Raw genomic sequence first — 13,624 nt, forward strand, 5'->3', positions numbered from 1 at the left:
GTTTGTTTTGGACAGAGTTCACCCAACGACGGCAAACGCCACAATATTGTCATGTTTTTGCAACAAATGCTACAAATATAGCCATGGAGGACACTGCTACAAGAACCTCAAAGACAAGACCTTAGAGTATTAATGTAAGAGTGTAACGTTGGCGATGCTGGACTCAGTTGGTCGTGCTGGTGCTCCAGCAGTGACGTACCGGAGACAGAGAGCGTGGCGCTGGACATCTTTTCGCCAGCGTGGAACGTGTACTGGCCTTCCTCGTCCTTCATGGTGTCCATGACAGTCAGAGAGTGAGCCTTGTCCTTAGTCTCCAACTTGTATTTGGGTCCAGGTTTCAGTTGCTGGTTCCTGAACATCCAGACTGGGTCTATACCAGAGTGAGAAACCTCAACCTTGAAGGTGACATTCTGGGACTCGGAGCACACTTTGTCCTCCATGTGCTTTACGATGTGAACCTCTGTAACAACAACAGTCTGGTGAGAACATGACACTAAATATGAAACTAAAACCAGGATCGTGGGAAAATTAAAGCAGTCTTACGCTCAACAGTCAGGTTGCAGCTGGTGTCGACCTTGCCGACCACCAGTTTGTAGTGTCCTTCATCAGAAGCGTAGGTCCTGGTGAAGACCAAACGCTGCTTGGTTCCCTTTGCCACCATCTGGATTCGGTCACTTGGCATCAGGAGTTTGTCGTTTTGGTACCATTTGACTGAACTCACGTCTTGAGCGGAGATCTTGGCCTCAAGAACAGCTTTGGTGCCCTCGATTGAGGACACATCCTTCAGTGGCACTGTGATGTCAATAGCTGTGAGGAAACATCAGAGGATCAGAGACGTTCTGACTGACTATTGACGTTGTTTATTACTCATTAATTCAAAATCTTACTTTGAACACTGAGTTTGCAGGATGTGGAGATCTCCTGGGCTGGAACCACAAAAGAGTAGGAAGCAGCATCATCTCTGCTGACATTCTCCACCAGCAGTTTGTGAACCACTTTGTCAATTACGATATGGACGCGGTCCGAGGCCATGATGGCCTGGCCGTTCTTCATCCAGGTTCCCTCAACATTCTCCTGGGAGAACTTGACCTCGAGCTGAGCGATGTCACCCTCACAGACCGTGAGATCAGTCAGAGGCTGCATGAGGGTCACTGGACGCACTAAAGACACAGAAACCTCACGATTACAAAAATGACAGAGTCAATCAGTTCTAATATTCTCACAAAACTGCAGTTGCTGTATGAGTGCACCATGGTGCCATGAACGTAGTGCGCTCTAACATTAATCCCAAAGAGAGTAAGTTATGGTAGGGTTTACTTGTAGTACATAAGCTAGTATCTAGTAACAAAGGACCACACTGGTAATGGTATTATAGTTACAGCAGAGATGTTCGTCTCTGAAGTCCCTGTTTCTGTGATTTGAGTCTGTGAGTTACAATTGCTTACGTTTCATCTTCAGTGAGGCACTGCTCTTCAGATCTCCACACACAAATGTGTATTTGCCCATGTCCTCTTTCCGGACATCCTTCACAGACAGGGTGTGTCTCCCACGGCGGGAGCCCATGACGTACTTGCTGCTGGGCGAGACCTCCTTGCCTTCAAAGAACCAGCTGCCTTCAGCGTCCTCACGAGACAGCTCTACCTCAAACTCTCCAGCGTAAGACTCTGGCACCTCAATGTTGTCCAAGTGTGTGATGATCTCCAGCGGAGCACCTGGATACAGAACAAAGTCAGGAAACCTTATATACCAACCTATCCGAATCAGATTTTATGGGAGTGTTGGAGTTGACGAGATTACCTTCCACGTGGAGCCTTGAGGTTGTTCTGATGTTCTCATCGTCTACAAGCGCACATGTGTATTCAGCGTCATCTGACATTTCAATCACCAGCACGGACAGGAAGTGGACCTTTCTGTCAGAGTGCATTCTGTATTTGTCTCCTGAGAAGATCTCCATGTTGTTCTTGAACCACTTGACTTTGACGAAAGGTTCGTTAGTTTCACACTCAAAGGTCACCATCGTGTCCTTCTCATTGGCTGTGGAGTCCTCCAGGTGCTGGGTAAAGTTAATTTCCACCTTGGCTGTAATGACAAAAATATGAGGTGAGAATCAAACAAGACAAAACAAGGACTATGTTTCTGAGGACATTGGACCTAAAAGCTGATACCTTGCACAAGCAGGAAGGCGTGGCTTGAAGCTTCCCCGGCAACATTCATGGCTTTAACCATGATGCTAGCAGAATCCTCTACTGTGACATCTCTGATCACCAGTTCACACACATTGTCCTCAGGCCAGAACCAGTAAATACGGTCTGACTTTTCCAGCTGAACACCATTCTTGAACCACTGGCACTCTGGCTCAGGTCTGCCCACGACTCTGATTCGGAAGCGGACCTCATCCATTGGCACAACAGTCTGGCTGGTGATGCGTTCCAAGATTTTAGGTGCTTCCATGCTGGGGGACAGCTGGATCCTCTCTGGTTTGAATGTGGGGATGGTGACTGTGCCCTGTTCTTCTAGCCTTCTCCGCTCAGCCTCCTCTTTCTCTTTCAGGTGGTGGAGCAGGTCCTCCTTTGTCTTCTTCAGAAGATCCTCATAAGACTCATCCCTCCTGCGAGACTTGAACTCTACAGCAGAGATTGACTCATAGAATCCTTCCTCTGTCCTACGCTTGAACTTGCTCTTCAGCTCGTCTGACTCCTCTGAGGTCTTCTCGTGGACGATTCTCTGGGCCTTACGAAGTTTAACAACTTCTCTGTCCTGTGCGGCTTCACTAGGTCGGTCAACTTTTACAACGTCAAATCCGATTCTGCCAGGTTCATGAGCAGCCTCTGCAGCCTTTGAATCTGGAGCACGGCGCAGGACAGATCTAAAGTCCTCTCTCTGTTGGATCTCCAGCTTCACAGTGTGCTCAGTTGTACCGAGAGGATTGTCTGCAACCAGCCTGACCTCTCCTGAATCATATGACTTGACATCTACAATTTCTAAATAGTAAATACCATCATATCGCAGTCTGTATCTCTTACTCTTGCGAATAAGTTGTCCATTAAGGTACCAGTTCACCTTAGGTGCTGGGTAACCTGTTACTCTGCAGCGGAATCGTGCAATCTCACCCTCCAGTGCTCTGGCTGGTTCAGGAAGTAGGACAATTTCAGGTTTGGACTTTTCAATTTCATCATCAGCAGTGACTCCTGTAGGACCTTCATGAGCCAGGCGCTCAATCTCCTCGATTCTGTGAATACCTTTCCTGCCTTCAGGAAGCTGTGATTCCTCAACAAGACCTTTCTCATCCTTGACGATCAGGGTGGCCGAGGTCTGGTCAACTCCAAACTTATTTGAAGCTCTGCAGGTGATGACACCACTGTCTCTAGCGTATGCAACTTCATAGTCAAGGCTGCAGTATCCAAACTCATTGACCATGCGCAGCCTGTTAGCAGCTTCCAGCGGTTTGCCGTCATGCAGCCACTCCACTACCATGGTGGGGTCACCGATTGGGGTCAGTCTGCACTCAAAGTGAGCTGGACCAAAACGCTTCATCCTGATAGAGGTCAGCTTCTTCTTGAAAAGTGGTTTCTGTTGCCTCTCTTTGTCGTAAAGGTCGCCCTCCTCCCACTGCTCTTGACCGTAACGCATGTGAAGTGGCTCCAGCTCTGGAGCAGCAATCTCCTTGGCCTTGTATGTTCCTTTGGGAATGATGAGCTTCCTCTCAGCTTGAGGGGTCATGAAGTCCACCTCGACATTGACTCTGCAGCGGGTGGTGTCTCTACCAGCCTTGTTAATGGCTGTCGCTGTGTACCAGGCGCTGTCTGAGCCTGAAGCAGACGGGATCTGGAATTTGGCCTCTCCTTTTGTGCCGTCAATCCTGAAAATAAGTCAGCATTCAAAGGACATTAAGTTCACGACTCCACAGGTTTTATTTTTGAGATTCGTTCACTGCTGTAATTTATGAGACTTACTTGATTTGTGGGTGTTTTTGTGGTGTGACAATGTCGCTGTTTCTCAGCCAGACAATGTCAGGCAGAGGATTTCCAATGGCTCTAACAGCCAGTTCAACAAGAGTTCCCTGCTTCACAGTCAAGTTCCTCAGCTTCTCAACAAACTGAGGTCTTGCAAGGCTTTCTCGAGCTGTAGATGACGAACAGTAAAGGAAAAGCAGGATTTAAAAACCAGGTACAAAACATGAATATCATCTAATCTCTGTCAAGTGAACTTACCTTCCACGGTAAGATTTACAGAAACAGAAGTCCGTCCAGCTCTGTTCTGAGCCACGACCGTCCATTCTCCAGAATCTTGTGGCAAAGCTGGCACAATGATCAGGGACTGAACACCGTCCTCTTTAATCACAATCTTGTGAGTGTAGTCATTGACAACTTGCCGTTCTGGTAACAAGGAGAAATGGTTTAACAAGGTGGAAGATCAGCAGGTACATTTACATGTGTGGAATAAGTTGAAACATGTTTTTCTCACCATTGTGGAACCAGTAAGTGTCCGGCATGGGTCTGCCGACAACCTTCAGGTCGAACCTGGCAGTTTGGCCCTCAGAACATTTGATTGAAGAGGGTTTCAAGACAAACACAGGTTTGTAGAGTCTTTCCAGCTGAGTCTCATCGGTTTCTTCAAGCCTGCGGGCGGGAGAACGTCCTGGAGAACGGCTGGGTGAGCGAGCGGGTGAGCGGCTCACAGAGCGAGGAGAGGTGGATCTGAATAAGGAGCATGGTTATTAGTATCAAGAAGATATGATAGTGGTTAATGTGCTGGGAGAGGCGTCTGTTGAGGGCATTTTGGTGAGTGTGTTCCACAGGCTTGAGTTTAAGCCAGGAGGACACAAAGTCTCACCTGAACCTCTGTACTGATGGCTGTGGTGTGTATCGCTGAGGTGTCACAACTCCGGATGGCTCAATGTAGAGTTTTCCAGAGCTGACAGCGTTTCCTTTCATGTTGCTGGCGAAGGCGGTGTACACGCCCTCGTCCTCTGGTTGGACCACAGCCAGGCGAAGGGTGGCTCGTCCGTCCTGAAGAATCTCCATATGGTAACGGCCACCAGGTCTGATGCGCTGGCCGTCTTTGTACCAAGCAATCTGACAATCAGAGAGAAGATCATTTGATTTACCGACATGACTTATCTGTAACTGCTGCTGCTATTGTTTACAAAACTTGGCAGCAGCTTATAGGAACCAGAGGAATTTCTTAAGTTCCCAAAATTGGGGCGGTTCATAACTTCCTTGTATTTATAAAACTTTGAGGATGAAAAATTCCATCTGTTCCCAACTTGTGTTTGTTTTGCCAACTTGACGGTGTAATTTTTCAACTCCGTACCTTTGGCAGTGGGTTTCCGGCCATCTTGCAGTGGAAAGTGACGCCCATTCCATCCACGATCCTGTAGTTTTTGACTGGAGTGTCAAAGGCCGGCTGCACCGCTTCGTCCTCGGCTACAGTTACCATCACCTCTCCATCCTCTATCACCAGCTCGCTGTAGGTGATTCTCATGATGCGGATTTCAATCTCGTGGATGATTCTCTCTTCGAACGCTGAAATGAAGAATTCCTGAAAGAATACACAAATAAAACTCAATATATTTTGTAGTCACATTTGCTCAGATCTTTAGGAGGAAACTTACTGTTTCTGAGACGAAGCTCATGGGGGTCGTCACCCTCCTCTGTTCCAGTTCATACTGACTCACGACCACAGAAGGCTCCTGAACTACCTTTGTGGTCACTTCAGTTTTATACGTCACATCAAACTGCTTCATGTAAGCGTCATAAGCCTCTGTGAACATGGACACGGGACCATGGTGAGCACATGGAGCTTCACTGTGATCTGATGAACAAAGGAACGTTGACTTACCTTCCTCCAGCAGACCGGCTGAGGCCGAGGCTTCACCGTGAGAATTCTTAACAAAGACGGAGTATTCTCCAGCGTCATCGGCAAAGGTCATGGAGATTTCCAGCCTGCATTCTCCAGTCTCCTTCTTGTAGGCAACTTTGTATCTGACAGGGAAAACACACAACACTTACCTAATGAAGACCCATTGACTGAATTCACGTCTTCACACCAAACATGAAGCCATTTTCATTCCCGCAGCTAATCATGTACCTGTATCCAGTCATGAGCGGCACGCCGCCCTTCTTCCAGATCACATGAGGTTTGGGGTTTCCTCCGACCTGACACTCAAAGACGACACTTCCTCCCTCCACCAGCTTCTGGATGGTGGGTTTCCTGACGAAGAAGGGAGCGACAGACTCTCCTGTCGTCACCTCTGTCACCACCTGACCCTTCAGCTCCATGGAGACGCTGAAGGACCAATCATTAATTAAACTCACGCGGGACTTCACAGCGACTCGCCAGTGTTTCACGTTTCACTTACATTTTTTCTTGTGCGACACCCGTTTCAGTGACGGCCATTTCCTCTCTGCTTTCGATTTCCTCCGACACTAAGACAAACAGGAAATCCAGGATCAATGTTTCTTCTCTGGAAAATAATTTCTCATATGCCCCTCATGACTCGGCCGTTACCTTTGACGAGCAGGTAGCACGAGGTGCTGACAGTTCCCGCCTCGTTGGTGGCGGTGCACGTGAAGCGGCCACTGTCTTCTGCGAACGCCTCGCGGATCACCATGCGGGCAAATCCATTCTCGTAGCTGAGCTGGAAGTCGATGGAGCTCTCGATCTTGTAGTCCTCTCTGAACCACATGACGGTGGGGGCGGGCTGACCGCTGATGTGACACTCCAGCGTCACCGACTCGCCCTCCGTCACCGTCAGGTTCTTCAGGCCCTGCTCACAGAACAATGACACCTTCAGACACTGTCACAGATTTAAGAACCATGAGAAGAACCATGAGGAGAACTTACAGCGATGAGCGTGGGAGGAGTAACAGGTTCCCGGGCTCTTGTGGGCACTGCTGCTGCCTCCTGGTGGAAAAACAACACAAGTCAAACATCAAACATACTGAACTGGGCGGCGCTCAGGCAATGAGGGGGGAGGAGTTAAAACCCTGCAGAGAAGATGGAGGGGTCAAAAGGTGAAGACAGGAAGAGGAAGAAGGTTCTTCATGAGGGCAGCATGTGATTGGCTGCAGTGAGGAGGTGGGGTTAAATCTGGGGGGAGTGAAGAGAGGATGACCGCAAAGGGGGCGGAGTCCGACCAACCTGAGGCTCCCAGTCCTCAAACTCCTCTTCACTGGCCGTGTAAGCCCCGCCCGCCTTAAAGTCAACGTGACTCTGATATCTGATGTCTCTGAACGGTGGGGGGAGGGGCTCCGGCGTCCCCCGCACTTCCAGCACCACCGCCCTGCGAGACGGACTGGGCGACTTGACGGGCTTGATGACGTGTCTGGGAGCGACGGGCGAGCGTAACTCTTTCTGCAGAGTCGTGATGGCAGAGCCAGCGATGGACACCTGACCGAGCCAATGAGAACAGCGTTAGCTGACGGCAACAAACAAGCTCCACCTCCACAGTCCATGGTGTTAGAGGTGGGAATTCATGAGGAGTTAGTCTCAGGTGATGTCACAATGAGGTCACGGTGAGGTCACTGGGTCGATTATTCATTGTTTCTTCTCGTGACTTTTTACACAGAGGAGTTGGTTTGTTGTCAGCAGCAGGGGGCGCTCACAGCACAGTCAGCGTCACACAACTACACGGCTTTGTTTTCTGACAGAAACTCGTGTTGTGACGTTAAATCAGGTGAAAGTTGTGAAGTTTAAAAGAGTGAATCACACCACAACGTGTTAACATGTGAGTTAAAGATGGTGATGGAGGTGACGGCGACCTGCGACTCCTCCCCTTACCTCGTGACCAGGTTCATGTTTGGGGACAGAAACTTTAGAAACAGTGAAATGTGGAACTGTGGAGAACGAGGAGACGCCAGCGTCCACATGGGCGGAGATTTCTGTTGTTCTCTGAATCTGGAGCAACCAACAGAGTTTATTGATCGGTTATTACTGTGCTAACAAGTATCAGAGGTCAAAGTGTCAGTGAACGCCTCACACCTGGGACACCTGGGACACCTGGGACACCTGGGACACCTGGGACACCTGGACTCTGTGCTGCTCTGACGTCACAGACGTAGCAGCTTTAGCTTTAGCTTCAGCTTCAGATTCAGATTCAGCTTGAGCAGAAACCACCACCTGCTGCTGCTCGTGCTGCTGCTGCTTCACCTCCACCTCTACAGGCTCCTCCTCCTCTTCAGCCCGCCCACCCTCTACATGCACAGGCTGACGGACACGAGCGAGGTCTACAGCGGCCACCACCGTGGCCACCGCCCCTGCTTTTTTACCTCCTTCCTCCTGGAAAAACAAACAGCAAAACATCGATGGCGACACAAAATCAGTGGTGCTAAGGAACTTAGCACCGCGTTGTTTACTCTCCAGACATCATGGTGGGAAACATCGGGCTCACTTTGTAAAGAAAACGTGTAAAACTGTAGAAGGAAGTCAATAAATAGAAAAGTCTTTAAACATTTGTTAGCTTCTGCTAACAACGTGCTTATAACTATAACGTGCTTGGTGACTACAGGTTAGAACTCGTTATGGCTAAATGTGTAGCTACAAACACAAGATGCTGTTAGCATCCCTCGTGTGACAATGTGTTCCTGTAAATACTCGCAAATAGGTCGCAATTTCAATTGTAGCGCCCCCTTCAGTAATCCCGCAGCCGCTCCGGACATCAACAGAGTGAAAGCTTTAGTTTTTGTGTCTGCGGAAAATACCACAGACATGTGTTAGCATGCTAAGTAGCAAACTTAGCTGTAATGCTACGTTTCATTTATGTTCTGAAGAAACACTGACAACGAAACATCTTCATGTTTTCACACATTTTAACTTTTGAATGAGACATTAATCGTGGAGGAAGTGACATCACACATGATCCGTTCAAGGACCGGGGGAAAAGAAGATGAAATGAGGAGGTGATTGCAGGAGGTCCATCCTCTGAGGAGCAGAACTCAAACACCAACACATTCATCCATTCACACACAGGTGAATTCATGTTGTCACTTTGACTCTGCCCCCTCACCTCTCTGGTGGCAGTGACCTGCTGCTCCCAGTGCTTCTCCACGTGCATCTGTGCGGCGCCGCTGACTCTGGTCACCGTGGTCATGGTGCTGTAACCGGCCTCGACATAGTCGCCCTGTTTCCAGGGCGGGAGGACTTCAGTGCCGCCGGATAACTGCGAGACGACCAGCAGGTGTAAATATCTTTATCTAAAGTTTCAAACCTTAACACATTTCATTTATTTGCTCACCTGTTTGCGGCTCATGATGGGAGACTTGACGGGTCTGATGGGGGACACGGACAGTCTGGTGGACGGAGAGACGGATCTGTGGAGTGGGAAAGACACACGTCTTCTGATCAACTCGCTCAACTCTAACTGAGCGGTGCAGCGCGCCGACTCAGCGACTGCGTCCGTACCTGACAGCTGAGGGCGTCGGCCCTTTGACGTGTCTGACGGGTGACGGCGACTGTTGGCGTCCGCCCGTCACCTTGGATACAAAGGAGGGCGGGGACTTGGACATCGGCTTCGGGGGAATCCGGGGAGGGGTTTTGTGAGCCACGTGCTGAGTCATCATTCCGCCTCCTTCCATGTGCATCTCCATCATGGTGGTGGCCTGGAAGCCTGACTCCACCCTCTGAGCAGGAAACATCATGTGTTCATGAGAATCAGGTCAACGGGAAACAATTTACACCGGCAGGGAATCATTCCTGATTCTGAAAAAAAACTTCACAACCTTATATTGAGCCACCACTGCCACCTCCTGGAATACAGGATCAGGTCCACAAACTACTGTGGACCCTTGTTTTATTTTGGATTGAACCACTGGTGTCGGAATTTGTGAAACAGAACGCAGAAGTTATCTGGAAAGACCATGCGATCCATAACCTTGTTACCCTTAAAAAAATGAACTGGTTCTCCAATTGAAGCTCAGGTTCCAAGGTTCCTGAACAGAACCAGAACACATGTGGTGGAGAAGTGGACTAAACTGATTATTGATTGATATTTTGGTCTCACCCTCTGCACTTTGGCCTGAGACGTGGTCATCTGGGACGTGGACACGATGGTCTTGGTCTTCTTAGCAGGTACAGCTTCTTCACCTGAGCACAAAGGCACAACGTCAGGTTTAGACATGAAACTGATCAACAGATGAGATAAAAACAGAATCCTGTTGGAGTCTGATGTTCTCACCCTGGACCAGCAGCTCAGCGGTGGACGTGGCGCGTCCACTGCTGTTGGTGGCGGTCACAGAATATGTCCCAGAATCCTCTGGGAAGGCCTCAGCGATCAGCAGACTGTAGAGGTCGCCGTCCTGGAGGATCCTGAAGTCTGCCGAGCTCTGGATCTCAGCTCCCTCTCTGTAGAACTTCACCACGGGGGTGGGGATTCCTGTGACGCGGACATCCAGTCTCACCTGGCTGCCCTGTCTCACTGTGGAACTCTGTAGTCTCTGAACGAAGTTAGGGGGCGCTGTCTCCACTGTGAAAAACACATTAAAACGTTGTTGTTTAAAATGTTACCAAGATCACAACAACTAGAATGTCCAAAAACAACCCTCAGTGTTTTGGGGCGGGGCTTTGACCAGGAGGCTGACAGGAGGGGGTGGGGTCTACTAGTAGCATTTGTCATAGTGTAGCTGTTAATGCTAGCTCTCTCACACTCTTACTGACTGAACTTTACGATATAACAAGCATAAATGTTAAGAGTTTAAAGTTCAAAGAAGTAAGACATCACACACACACACACACACACACACACACACACACACTGGTGACATGTGAATGTTGGTGACCACGGACTCTGACACCAGATCCTCCCTGGTCCAGGTTCTGATAATCCTGAGGTCCTATTTAGGGAAGTTATGCTGCAGCAGCTGAGAGTTTAATCTCTGAAGTAACAGCTGATGGAGATAAATATAACCCGACTCATCTGAGGAGGTTTTTATTTATATTAAACTTTTACCTGTAACTATAAATCCACCCGAGTCTCACCTGAGCCTCACCTGTGACCACGAGTCTTCCTGAGTCTCACCTATGACCACGAGTCTACCTGAGTCTCACCTGTGACCACAAGTCTACCTGAGTCTCACCTGTGACCATGACTCTACCTGAGCCTTACCTGTGACCATGGGTCTACCTGAGCCTCACCTGAGACCACGAGTCTACCTGAGTCTCACCTGTGACCAGTCTACCTGAGCCTCACCTGTGAAAACGAGTCTACCTGAGTCTCACCTGTGACCAGTCTCACCTGAGTCTCACCTGTGGCCAAGTCTACCTGAGCCTCACCTGTGACCACGATCTACCTGCTCACCTGAGGTCTACCTGAGCCTCACCTGTGACCAGAGTCTACCTGAGTCTCACCTGTGACCACGAGTCTACCTGAGTCTCACCTGTGACCACGAGTCTACCAGAGTCTCACCTGTGACCACGAGACTACCTGAGCCTCACCTGTGACCACGAGTCTACCTGTGGTCTACCTGAGTCTCACCTGTGACCACAAGTCTATCTGAGCCTCACCTGATACCACGAATCTACCTGAGACTCACCTGTAACGAGGAGTTCAGCTGTGCTTGTGGCTTGTCCAGCACCGTTGGTGGCTCTGATGGAAAACCTTCCGCTGTGCGCGGCGGTCACAGCAGGGATCTTCAGAACAGCGCGGCCATCGCTGAACGAGATCTGAACACCGGGCAAAGTGGTGGCGGAAAGAACCTGACCATCACGGAACCAGCTCACCTCAGGAGCTGGAGAACCTGTGGAGGACAGAGGAACCAGAGAGAAGTTAAAGACCTCAGGTGATTAAATCCAGGACATGTAGCCTATCTTAGCATTAAAAATGTAAGATGTGGGAGAGAGTTAGCGTAGCTTTGTAAGGTTTTCTTACCACTAACTTGAGCCTGGAACGTCGCGGCACTACCCTCAAGTGCCACGACGCTCTGGAGCGGCTGTGTGAATGTCGGCGCTTGTGTTGACATGTTGTCGGCACCCTGTGGAGGCGGAGTCAAGAAACTCTGGGTCAAAAAAAAACCACAACACAAACTAACCAAGTTCATCATAAATCATCAGGTCCACGCTTGTGGCAGTTCAAAATAAACCGTTTTCTCGCTTTATTTTGAACTGTGACCATGGACTGATACCATCATTCGTTCTGAATGTTTTCTCTTTTTTCTTTGTCGTTCTTTCCTTTTTGTTTGTCTGTCTTTTGAAAAACAATAAACATATATTTTTTTTAAAAATCGTCATGTCATTTATGTAAATAGTAACATTTATCGCAATAATGTAAACAACACGTTGACACTGGACGATAAATTCAGTTGGTCTTTTTCTGAAGCAACACTGTGCAGCTAGTTGTTCTGCTGCTAATTTTCTAGCTGTGAGTCAGACGTTTCAACTGTAGCGCCCCCTACAGCTGATATCCAACTTCATCGACCCTTTCAAACTCCTCCTGTCCAGAGTTCACCCTTCAAAATGGCTGCCGCCAACGTCAACAACTACTTCACTGACACTTTAGCATAACAGAGCAGATTAGCATGCTAGTTAGCAAACCTAGCCAACACTTGTTACACGATTTTAGTTCTGTAGAAACTGGAAAACACACCAACGAATGCTAACAAATGCTAACACGACATTGTTTCCATTTACTCGCGACAGACATTAGCATGCTAACAGTATCATTAGCTACTTGGCATTAAATAAGATGTTGAGGTTTGTTGTCATGTGTTTTATGAATAAATGTGATTATAAAAGAAAATGATAGAAATATGTTTTAAAATGTTATTTACAATACATTTATTTATTGTTTGAAATATTTCATAAAGAAATGCGTTCATGAATATTTTAAATTCATGTCTTTGATTCGAATAAAATATTTTTTTTATATCAATGATAAAAAACAAGAATCACTAAAACAAGTCAGAGCAAATAAAAGAACATTTTTATATTTATCATATATTTATATTTATATCATCTTTATGTTTCAGTTCATTTACATTTCATGTCAAAGATTTATTATCAAATAAATCAATGATTTAAATGACAGAACAAACAGTTGTCGATGTCACATGGGACTAAAACTGGATTTTGTTTTTATTTATATTTAAACTATAAAATAGATAACAATTTAAACGCTGTTTATATTTAATGATCAGTTTCATTTAGTTTGCCAGATGTTGATTTGTTTACATACAAACATTTGTAAAAGTCTCATGGTTTTATTTATTTTTTTAACAGCTGATTTTACTGATCAAACAAACACACAAACAAACAAACACACAAACAAACAAACAGATGAATCAAAGAACTCAAAAATCAAATCAATGACATAAATAAATCACTTCTGTGAAAACAAACGGCAGCAGGTTTAAAAACAGCATCATCTTCAGCTCAAACACAGAACCAGAACCAGAACCAGCCTCTGTCTCCTTCAATGAAGCACAAAAGTAACAGCTTTGTCCACTAGGGGACAGTAATGAGTTTATTAAACTATATTGTCTTAGATGTGACCTTTGGCCCCCGTTAAGTGAATGGTTATTTGTCCTCAATTGTCCCAGGTTGTCTCTGGTCCTGATCCTGATCCTGGTTCACTGTGTCTGGGTAGGCCTGTTTATTTAACTTTTTTCATTTAAGAACTTTTTTCATTGAAGGA

At 47.4% G+C, this 13,624-nt stretch overlaps 1 protein-coding gene across 1 annotated transcript in view; it reads right to left on the reverse strand.

Moving 5' to 3' along the window:
* ttn.2 (titin, tandem duplicate 2) overlaps positions 1–13,624 on the reverse strand; it is a 174,516-nt gene that overhangs the window by 159,548 nt on the left and 1,344 nt on the right. Inside the window, exons 2-28 of the mRNA XM_044053428.1 lie at positions 11,864–11,966; positions 11,529–11,732; positions 10,175–10,462; positions 10,001–10,083; positions 9,403–9,620; positions 9,236–9,311; positions 9,008–9,160; positions 7,984–8,280; positions 7,783–7,899; positions 7,144–7,392; positions 6,847–6,906; positions 6,511–6,769; positions 6,362–6,428; positions 6,091–6,288; positions 5,842–5,984; positions 5,615–5,763; positions 5,314–5,541; positions 4,834–5,075; positions 4,465–4,697; positions 4,212–4,376; positions 3,954–4,122; positions 2,166–3,859; positions 1,798–2,079; positions 1,446–1,712; positions 888–1,160; positions 544–807; positions 200–460 (exon numbers count right to left, since the gene is read on the reverse strand). Coding sequence (XP_043909363.1) covers positions 200–460; positions 544–807; positions 888–1,160; positions 1,446–1,712; positions 1,798–2,079; positions 2,166–3,859; positions 3,954–4,122; positions 4,212–4,376; positions 4,465–4,697; positions 4,834–5,075; positions 5,314–5,541; positions 5,615–5,763; positions 5,842–5,984; positions 6,091–6,288; positions 6,362–6,428; positions 6,511–6,769; positions 6,847–6,906; positions 7,144–7,392; positions 7,783–7,899; positions 7,984–8,280; positions 9,008–9,160; positions 9,236–9,311; positions 9,403–9,620; positions 10,001–10,083; positions 10,175–10,462; positions 11,529–11,732; positions 11,864–11,954 — 6,730 coding nt within the window. The 5' untranslated portion in view covers positions 11,955–11,966. The remainder of the gene's footprint in view (positions 1–199; positions 461–543; positions 808–887; positions 1,161–1,445; positions 1,713–1,797; positions 2,080–2,165; positions 3,860–3,953; positions 4,123–4,211; positions 4,377–4,464; positions 4,698–4,833; positions 5,076–5,313; positions 5,542–5,614; positions 5,764–5,841; positions 5,985–6,090; positions 6,289–6,361; positions 6,429–6,510; positions 6,770–6,846; positions 6,907–7,143; positions 7,393–7,782; positions 7,900–7,983; positions 8,281–9,007; positions 9,161–9,235; positions 9,312–9,402; positions 9,621–10,000; positions 10,084–10,174; positions 10,463–11,528; positions 11,733–11,863; positions 11,967–13,624) is intronic.

Source organism: Solea senegalensis, linkage group LG2 (assembly GCF_019176455.1).
Source record: "Solea senegalensis isolate Sse05_10M linkage group LG2, IFAPA_SoseM_1, whole genome shotgun sequence".
NCBI lineage: Eukaryota > Metazoa > Chordata > Actinopteri > Pleuronectiformes > Soleidae > Solea > Solea senegalensis.